Here is a 10126-nt window from a genome sequence, read left to right on the forward strand (position 1 = left end):
CAAAGCACATTGAAAATTAGCTTCTCAGTGACAGAGCTGCACCTGCACTTTACCTCCGTTTGATATGCGTTTACATTTTGGGCTTGATTGCATTATACTAAGGCATAGTACTTGTGAATTCACCCACGTTACATACTCATAAACCAATGCTGTCAGTAACTGTTCAGTGGATTTTTTGTGGGTCTCTGATTCTGTCTCAAATTACGACGGATTCCATCTTGGTCACCTGACCATTTAGGTTGGAGTCACGTGATCAGTGTTCCATCCTCGCCATTTTACAGTGTGAGAGACAGAGGCCACCTTTATTGCTAAAGGATAAAGCACATTTCTTTTGTATTTTGTTTTGAGGCCAAAGATCATTCAGATTTGCCGGTTCAGTAAGTACTTAGCTAACTGACACATAAAAGTCGCATGACCCTTTGCTTTGGTATTTATTAAACAAGAAGCAAATTAAATAGCTAGATATCTTTTACAGTGCGTTGGGTGAGAGACTCGTGTGCTACTGCTAGCTTAGCTTATCTTCAAGCGGTTGGCTTGTTGTCATGTACAGTGCATGTCCTGCCCCTTTTTCCAGATAAATAATGCATGTCTCTAACGTTGGACTCCATGTTCTCGACACAGCTGTGCGATTATTGTGGCTATGTAACCTGCCGTTTTGCTAGCTAAATTAGCTAGCTATAAGCTTTTACAGATCATTATTTTGCTTTCGTGAGCTAGCCAGCGGCAGAGTCAACCCACCACGCCTCTGTCAATGAAATGTTATTTTTAGCCCGTTCTGTCAGAGGGCAGTCCTCCTAGTCATGCACCCATATCGATGTCCCTGTTCAACTAGTTAGCTAGTTATTAAGCCAAAGTGGTCTGCTAACCAGTTGGCTACCAAACCCTAGGAAAAATCTTATTTTAATGTTTTTGATTTGAACATTGCCTTAATATACAGCAGTTTGTGGGTTGAGCGAGCATCTATTTGCCTACCCAAGGTCTTTGTCACTTTTGCAGAAGGAGCACTAGGTAGTAACGTTACAGTACTCGAGAAAGTTCAGGGATATTTAGGCCTAGGCTATTCCTTAAAAGCAGAACCCAAAGAAAAGGGAACCTGGATTGCGGTCAAAGGGGAAAGTGTGGTACCAATTGCAGACATTATGTGTTTAACCACAGGAATGTCTTCCTCTGTGACACTGGAAAATAATCCTGCATCCTTATTCAATTATCATTGATCCGCTAGACTGAATTACCACAGTGTTTTCTGTCAACTAGAATACTTGGATGTAGGAATGGTAAAACTAAATAACTATGATTGGGACTTTCCAAGTTCAGTACTGTACTCTGTGACCCCTGCTGTGTTTTGCACACTGCCCCAGACAGAAACACAACAGGTTTCTTTCTCAGTGTAAGCCTAAACACATTTGTTTGTGTGTGACTAAGATGGAAAGAAGCACATTTGCAAAGAGATCAATACGATATTTGCAAGAGTCACATTAACAGAGTTTACGAGCCATGATCATATTTCTGTGCTATGCATGCCAAGCTGATTGTGGTAGTTTTAACAGGCTTGTTTTACTTTCTACAGGCATGGAGGACAGCAGTGGAGTTGCCATCTTGGTCCCCCACTCTAGAGGCCAACAGGAGACTGTCTTCATCCCTGAAAGGGTGGAAACGCCCCCAGGTACCCTGATGGAGCCTAGGGATGATGACCAGAGGCAGCAGCAGAAACAGGCTGCAGACTCCCTCATCGAGGTGATAGAGAAGCTCAGCAAGATTGTGGAGAAGCGCCCGCGTCGATTCACCCTGGCTGGGAAGAAGAGAGCCCTCATGTCCTGTGCCTCCGTCAGAGTCCCAGAGATCAGGGAGGGCAATGGTGGGTCCTCCCCCTGCAAGAGAGCCCGGGAGTTGGAGGAAGAGGTGAAAGAGCAGGAGATCCAGCCAGACAACAGTGCCCCCACTGGCAGCAGTAGGACCATCACCTGTTACCAGTGCAGCCTGTGTCGGTTCCTGTCCCCGACCTTGAGCCTGCTGAAGGAGCACCTGCGGCAGCACGATGAGCAGCACAGTGACCTCATCCTCATGTGTTCTGAGTGTCGCTTCACCTCCAGCCACCAAGAGGAGCTAGAGGCCCACGTCAGGCTCCACTTTGACGGCAGCAACTCTAACAAGAACCCTGCATCCAGCCAGCAGGCCAGCGAGGGAAATGAGGGGTTAGGGATGGGGGGTAGTGTGGAGGAGGCTGTGTTCAAAACCTCCGTGGACTGTGCTGAAGAGATCCCTGCAAAGAAGAAGTGGTACAGCTATGAGGAGTATGGGATGTACCGCTGCTTGATCTGCAGCTATGTGTGTGGACAGCAGCGAATGCTAAAGACCCATGCATGGAAGCACGCAGGTCTGGTGGACTGCTCTTACCCTATCTTTGAGGACGAGGCAGTGGCACCAGCACCTCCTGTAGTTCCTCCTGCAGAGGAAGCCATAGTAGTCCTCACCCCGGTCCCAGAGAAATCTCAGAACCTCAACAAGATGTCCACATTCCAGATCGACCTCTGTGCCCCTGTCGCGGAATGTGGGAGTGAGGCCATGACAGAACCAATCACAGAGGAGAGCCCGGTGGAGGGGCCATATCCCTCTAAAGACTCTGTCACTGAGGAGCCAATGTTGGAGGTACAGGTGACCACAGAGACTGAGGTGGAACTTATGCAGGACTGTTGTCATATTACCAGTACAACAGACAGCCTCCTGTCGTCAGCCCAGAAGATCATCAGCTGCAGCCCCAACAGTGCCGACCATGTCAACGTCATAGTGGAACGACTGCCCTGCGCAGAGGAACCTGTGGCCACCCAGCCCCTCCCCCTCATCCCCAGCCCAGAGGTGGGCAGAGACAAGAGCTTGCTGGCTGCGGAGGAGGCGGGCCATGTGGAGAACCAGCCAATGTTTGTCGACAAAGACGGGCAGCAGGAGGTGGTGATTGGCTGGAGCAACAGTGAGAGGCAGCAGACCACCACGGACCCTCCACGTGACGAGAACGCTCCCACAGCCCGCAGGAGGACCCACTCTGAATCTCTGAGGCTACACTCCCTGGCCGCTGAAGCCCTGGTGACCATGCCCATGAGGACTGCGGAGCACATCAGGAGCATCGTGGGCCAGGGCTCCCAAAGCCCTGACACGGGCCAGAGGCTCCTGGAGATGGCTGCAGCAGTAGCAGCCGACAGAGCCCCTGCAGCAGTAGAGGAGCTGACAGGCATGGGCAGCGTGGGGGCAGCCCTGGTAGACCTGGAGCTGCAGGGGTCCAGAGAGGACGGGCTGGCCGAGGGCCCCGCCAAGGCTGGCATCAGCCTGTCCCTGCTGACGGTCATAGAGAGGCTGAAGGAGCGCTCAGACCAGAACGCCTCGGACGAGGACATCCTGAAGGAGCTCCAGGACAACGCCCAGAGCCAGCACGCTGGGGAGGTCAGCGGCTGTGGAGGGGGGGACCCGGGTAACCCTGGTGGGGGTCTGGTGGACTACATCCCTGGCAGCGAGAGGCCCTACCGCTGTCGCCTGTGTCGCTACAGCAGTGGGAACAAGGGCTACATCAAGCAGCACCTGCGAGTACACCGCCAGAGACAGCCCTACCAGTGTCCCATCTGTGAACACATCGCCCTGGACAGCAAAGATCTTGAGAGCCACATGATCAACCACTGCAAGACCAGGATGTACCACTGCAAGCAGTGTACTGAGGCCTTCTATTACAAAGTGAGTAGAAAGACAGAAGAGAGCGAAATTAGGACAGACTGTGTGCCTCAATGTCCCTGGGCAGAGATTTATTATTGAAGTGGCTCCTCCTCTTGGAGAGAATATTGCTCTTGAGTTTTTGTTTCTCGATGACCCAAATTACGGTCATAAAGATAAGATGAGATGAACTGATTGTAGAAGTGAGAGTTGAGATGGAAGTTTTTTTTTCTGCAGCATAGTGCTGGTTGGTGCAGTGCAGCAGGAGAAGTTTAGTTTGATTCAGGGAGTAGAGAACTAGACTATTGATTTCGTTACTTTCATGAGACACCTTGCCTGTTTCTGCAGACATCATTAAGTCCATCGTAGAATTCTGTGGGGTTTCGAACTCCATAGATATCAGAGATAATTTGTTTTAGGAGAGGTGAGGGTAGCCTGTGTGCTTTTGTTCATCCCTTGAAGATCTCGTTAAGTTTTTACTTGTTCTTTTATTACTGACCCTTTCCACAGAGTCAGCTGAGGAACCACGAGACAGACCAGCACGGTTTGGGCGACACCGGCGCGACACTAACCCCTGTCACTGAAACCACGGCAACCATGGAGGAATCTGTAAAGATGACAGACGATGGTGAGAAATGTGTCAAATGTGTTTTTCAATGGAAAGAAGTGGAGGGCGCTCGACCAACGCGAGTCGAGATGCAACCCAGAAACATTTTATTAATTGAAAAGTAAAAAGGGCAACGCTGGCTCATCATTTAAAATGCGTTTTATTTCGGCAACTATTAAAAGCTTGATGTTTCGGGCCTTCATCGATGGCCTTTATCTGAACCGTCAAGCCTTTAATAAAAAAAGCTTGAATAGAATGTTTTTGAAGGTGTGCGTTGCACCAAGTGTATTTTCCAACTTGACCAAACACGATCAGTCTTTTTACTCTTAATCAAAGATTTTTCACCAACTATCCTCTCCACTGCCCGTTTTGGTTGTTTCATTTTATTGGCACCGCATCCTTTGTCCACAGTATTTAATGTGTACTTTTGTTCCGCTCTCCAGACTCCATCAGTTCGCAAAAGGTGTACAAATGTGATGTGTGTGATTACACCAGCTCCACCTACGTTGGAGTTCGGAACCACCGGAGGATCCATAACTCTGACAAGCCTTACAGGTTGGTGCTGGGTGTCTACTGTCTGTTTTTTAATAAGGTCAATAGGATTCGTCATGATTGCAGTCTGGATTCCTTAAGACTTGACATTCAAGTAAATTTGCCAGTGGCAAACTAGGCCAGTGCCAACTAAAAGCTACTGGCCCGAATTGGGGGAAAAAATACTGGCCCCGGGCAATATCTCACAGGATAGTGGATGATGCGTGCATAATTATAATATCAGGTGATTTTTATCTTTAATTTGTGGGATGTGCAAGCTAGCCTATAATAACCCACCCTCTATACACAAATAATACAATTTGAACTTGACAATATCATATTCACATTGATTGTTTTGAGGGAAAATATAAGACCTTTGCGCAAGAAAGATGTTATTGTTAGCGATTTTGAACAGTCAGCAGGCTACAGTTGTAGGGCCCTATAAAATCTGTTTAATATTTTGCTTAATTCCGTTTTGTTTTTCCAGGTTTCTGAATTTGTTCAGATTTTCACTCAAAATCACGCTTTTTGGGGGGGGGTTTAAATAGAAAAAAACAACAATTGGATGTTCTAATTCCACAACAATGATTAAACCACATCAGTAGACAATTTTTAAGGTCTGGTAAATATTTTGGGGAGGGTGTAGTTCCCTTTTATTCATTGTTTGCCTAGTGGTATTTCTGTACTGTACAATATAGGGTTTGCAAAACCAATGACCTACCGATTGATACTAATCATCATGATATCATTCTACCAGGTAGGCCTACTTTGCAGTCACCATTTCATTGGGAATTCATTTTTTTCTTCATTCAAACAGCCCATGATGACTGAATTGCGCATCGCAAAGATTCAACCAAGACTTGGGACCTTGTTTGCATACCCATTGTTGCCTTAGTTAGCATTCACAGGTTCATAAGTTGAAACGTCTTACCTACCTATCCTCCCGGTGTCGTTCTTCTGTGAGGTGCTTCTCGCGACAACCAGTTGAGAGCTGCGTGCTCTTGCTGCCCGACAGATGATGTCGCTCAAACTAGGCTAGGTTAATTTTAGTCATCCAGAAATTCACCGCTTTCCATGTTTCCGATGACATAATCCTATTGCTCACTCAAACCCGTTAATAAAATAGAATGTCGATGTTATGATGCAGATCTCCAGCAGGGGGCAGTGAGTGTTAGATAAAGATTAACCTTGGCTGCGGTCTACAGCTGGAGTATTTCTCACACAGCAGCACCCGTGTAAGCGGATCTGCCCTGTTCTCGAGGCGCCGTCAAATGTCTGAGGAGGGGGGGGGGGTCTTATTCTCTAACGCCATACACAGACACACTAGTTTGTTTTGATGTTTTCCCACTATAGACCCTCAATAGAGCCCTTTCATGCAAGGGAGTGCAGTCTTTCTACACTTATGCTTTGGTATCCTTGACACACTTCAAACCGTTCCACAGAGAAGCGCACGCCTTTTAACTAAGGCCATCTTATCCATTTGAGCCACACAGTGTATCGCGTCTCTGAACGTTGTGCTGCCAGTTACACTTTGAGCTTCGCAACAAAATAGCCGCCAAGGCAACAATGTGGCCCTCCAGGCTTTTCCTGCTGTACCAGCCGAAACAGAATAGTAAGCCGAGCATAAACAGCCAAGCACGACACAAACTGTCAAACAACTGGTCCTGTACAGAGATATTCCCTCAACTCTGGCCCACTCTCTGGTACTGTAGGTGCTGCAGCTGTGACTTTGCCACGACCAACATGAACAGCCTGAAGAGCCACATGAGGAGACATCCCCAGGAGCACCAGGCTGTCCAGCTACTGGAGCAGTACAGGTGAGGACCAGGTCAGGGTTCAGCTTCTGGAGAGGAACCGGTGAGGACCGGCTCAGGCTCAGAGAGGTGAGACCTGGGCAGGGGAGTGGGAGAGGTAGAGAAAGTAGGCCAATGTGCTTCGAAAGAGTGTGGGGTTGGAGGAAAAAGCTGAAGTGTAAGAAGAACCCATCTCATCGACCATCAGAAAGAACTCCTAATGAACTCTCCTTTTAGTGTCGATATGGAGGATGTCTGGGTATATAGTTGGCTGGAGCATAACGTAGAGCAGTACAGATAAGCAGTATCAGAGCATGTGTGCCACTAGGTCTCTCCCTGAGGAGTCTTTAGTGCAGCTGATCCCTTTTGATATAATGGAGTTGAGGGGATTAAAGTGAACCCCAAGCAGCATATTAAATCAGCTGCTTCTGCTGCAGACTTGAGCCCTTTCTTTTCTCTCTTCCCCTTTCCCCCTCTCACTTACTCCTTTCGTTTTTCAGGTGTTCACTGTGTGGTTATGTGTGCAGTCACCCTCCGTCCCTCAAGTCTCACATGTGGAAGCACGCTGGCGATCAGAACTACAACTACGAGCAGGTGAACAAAGCCATCAACGAGGCCATCTCCCAGAGCGGCCGGTGAGTATGGGGTGATGGGGGGCTTGGAGTTTTAACGGTCTGCCTTTACCATCTGAAAAGTGTCTGGTCAGACTGAAGCCTATGTTTGGGTCCCAGTGAACCGGGATGCGTAGGGTCATGTCTCTGTCTTGATGGTGAGCCTGCTCTCTCTCCCTGGCTGTAGTTCCCCCAGTGCCCCGCAGAAGGTTTCAGCAGTGGGGGAGGCAGTGGCAGAGCACTCTGGGGTGGTGCAGGGTGGGAAGGAGGACCCAGCCCCTCTAGCAGGAGTCCCTGTGGACAGTGTGGGAGGCGGCTCAGGGTCATCAATGGAGCTCATCCAGTGGTCCTCCAGAGAGCAGGCCCCCCAGAGTGAAACCCCCCAGCACAGCCCCCCCGGGAAGGAGGGGGTCCAGTCCCGGGCCGGCATGGAGTATTGTGTGCTGCTGTTCTGCTGCTGTATCTGTGGCTTTGAATCTACCAGCAAGGAGAGACTGATGGAGCACATGAAGGAACATGAGGGAGACATCATCAGCATCATCCTGAACAAGGAGCAGCAGCAGGGAGCAGCCCAACCAGCAGAGGGCAACACAGCACAGTGAGACAGCATTTAACCCCGTACCCCTCCCCTTACCCCAACAGAGAGCCAGGAACCTACCCCCTCACTCAGACTGACTTAAGTCTGACTTAACAGGGTAGTACTGTACCTTGCATCTTGTTTTCTGGTTCTTAATTTAATGTACTTAACAGAAGGTTACAAAAAGTGTCTCTGTTGGAGCTCAGACATACAGGAAATTGGAAAATTCCAATTTCAAGGCATTGCAGTAAAATGTTATACCTGAACAAGTTCAGACACATTTAATACCTCAGCAAACAGACATTTCCGTATTTACAAATGGAGCTCAGTCCATTTTACTCAGCAAAAATATATTGACCACACGGCAGCTTTTCTATTCAAATACTTTAATATAATTTAATATATTTAATCCTTCACATTTATAGTTTATCTGTGGCACCTGCACTAGGCTGTACAGAGATGCCATCTACTTGCATGTTGTGTTCATCATAGCTATATTTATATTTTAATATGGGTTAATTCAACCTGGTCTCAGAGCATTTCGTATTATTCTGTACGTAAATCTGAGACAATCGATATTGTACATTTTGCAAATTCTTAACAGCTGTTAGCCACCTAGCTAGAATTCGTAACATAGCATATGCTTAGCAAATTTCATAACATATTGTATGTTTTGCAAATTCGTAACATAGGAATTGTAATTAGTAACATATCATTCGAAATGGATGGTGGACTTCCACAAATGAATACATACTATCATACTAATTTGAGTGTCCTGGATTTACGTTTACTATGTTACGTCTAGTCTATGAGACCAGGCTGGTTAGTAATATGTATCAATGTAGGCCTATGCGTGTTGGTTTCCGTTATGTTGAAGTGAAGGAGATGCCTTGATTTGTTTAATTCACTGTTTGATGCTATTTTTACCTATTGGACTTCTGGTACGTTTATGGTAATGATGGGTCACTTGATGGTGGTTTCCTAAAGCTGTAGGATAGATAGGCTGGCAACGAATTGTTGTTTTACCAATATTCACTACAGCATCAAGGGCTCTTGAGGCAGAAATAGGAATTTTTAAGCTATGATCAGTCTATTATGGTGCATATTAGTGGTCGTGTTAGACCCAGATGTTATGGTGGAGAGATGGTAAATGAACAACCATCGAACTTTGATTGCAGCCAACACCCAACTGTGTTTACCTTAGGCTACTTACAGTTACTTTAGTGAAAGTATTACTGTTCTGATTACGATAATCATTTCTAGATTCATGTTTCAGCTAAATAATTGCCAAGTTTATCACTTGAATATGTTAAGCAATTTCCAAAGTTTCTCCGTATAGGGCTAGCACTTGTAGATAATGGATAGATGGAGTGATTGACATCCTAGCACAGAGCGGTGTGCTAGTATACTAAACCTTTGTGAGAACAAAGGAATAGCAGGTTCATTAGTAGCCTGTCTCTAATCTGTGCTGTATTGACCAATAGCAGAGGCTGATATATGACCAGCCTGTCAAGTGATAGGCCTATAGGCTACTGTAGACTGACATTGAATATGGTGTTTCCGTTTGACTACCTCTGCTAAAGTATTTCCGAACTTCACTCACCTTTCCATTTAGTTTCACACTAAACATGCTTGGTATGCAGAGTGGTGACTTGGCAATGATTTGCATGCCCTTACTGTTTTTATGTAGACAGATGGGTGTAGGAAATTATGATCAAATTAAATATCCATAATTCATGGGATTTCTGGATTGCGTTTGTGGAGCTCAATGTATCAAATAAATGAAATCATTATCTTCTGCACGCTGAAATTCTCATTATAATGGCAGATTATTATTGTCTCACGCTAATTTACAATTCAAAGTACTAATGTCAGGAAGACCGTGACAGTCTGCATTTAAACCGCACTTAATTCCCCCACCCCCATTTACATAGTTTGCATTTTAATGAGTGGTTCGGTGAATTAAAGCAAGAGACAACCAGGTAGAACCTCATGCTGATCATAGGCCACTTTCTGCTATGTACACTGCTCAAAAAAATAAAGGGAACACTTAAACAACACAATGTAACTCCAAGTCAATCACACTTCTGTGAAATCAAACTGTCCACTTAGGAAGCAACACTGATTGACAATACATTTCACATGCTGTTGTGCAAATGGAATAGACAACAGGTGGAAATTATAGGCAATAAGCAAGACACCCCCAATAAAGGAGTGGTTCTGCAGGTGGTGACCACAGACCACTTCTCAGTTCCTATGCTTCCTGGCTGATGTTTTGGTCACTTTTGAATGCTGGCGGTGCTTTCACTCTAGT

At 46.4% G+C, this 10126-nt stretch overlaps 1 protein-coding gene across 1 annotated transcript; it reads left to right on the forward strand.

Annotated features, from left to right (window-relative positions):
- The first annotated feature begins 278 nt into the window (after positions 1–278).
- On the forward strand, positions 279–9850 carry znf507 (zinc finger protein 507). The gene is made up of 7 exons (XM_029721885.1): positions 279–377; positions 1568–3717; positions 4204–4321; positions 4744–4855; positions 6544–6648; positions 7125–7259; positions 7423–9850. Exons 2-7 carry the CDS (start codon positions 1570–1572, stop codon positions 7835–7837), a joined length of 3033 nt encoding a protein of 1010 aa, XP_029577745.1. The 5' UTR covers positions 279–377; positions 1568–1569; the 3' UTR covers positions 7838–9850.
- Positions 9851–10126: the final 276 nt, after the last annotated feature.

Source organism: Salmo trutta, chromosome 29 (genome assembly GCF_901001165.1).
Source record: "Salmo trutta chromosome 29, fSalTru1.1, whole genome shotgun sequence".
Classification (NCBI taxonomy): Eukaryota; Metazoa; Chordata; class Actinopteri; order Salmoniformes; family Salmonidae; genus Salmo; species Salmo trutta.

Bases quoted from the DNA above. Each gene is read 5' to 3' on its own strand.
- znf507 (XM_029721885.1), top strand. From the start codon at position 1,570: ATGGAGGACAGCAGTGGAGTTGCCATCTTGGTCCCCCACTCTAGAGGC. The intron at 3,718-4,203 runs GTGAGTAGAAAG...CCCTTTCCACAG, and splicing joins CTGAGGCCTTCTATTACAAA to AGTCAGCTGAGGAACCACGA. The intron at 7,260-7,422 runs GTGAGTATGGGG...CCCTGGCTGTAG, and splicing joins GCCATCTCCCAGAGCGGCCG to TTCCCCCAGTGCCCCGCAGA.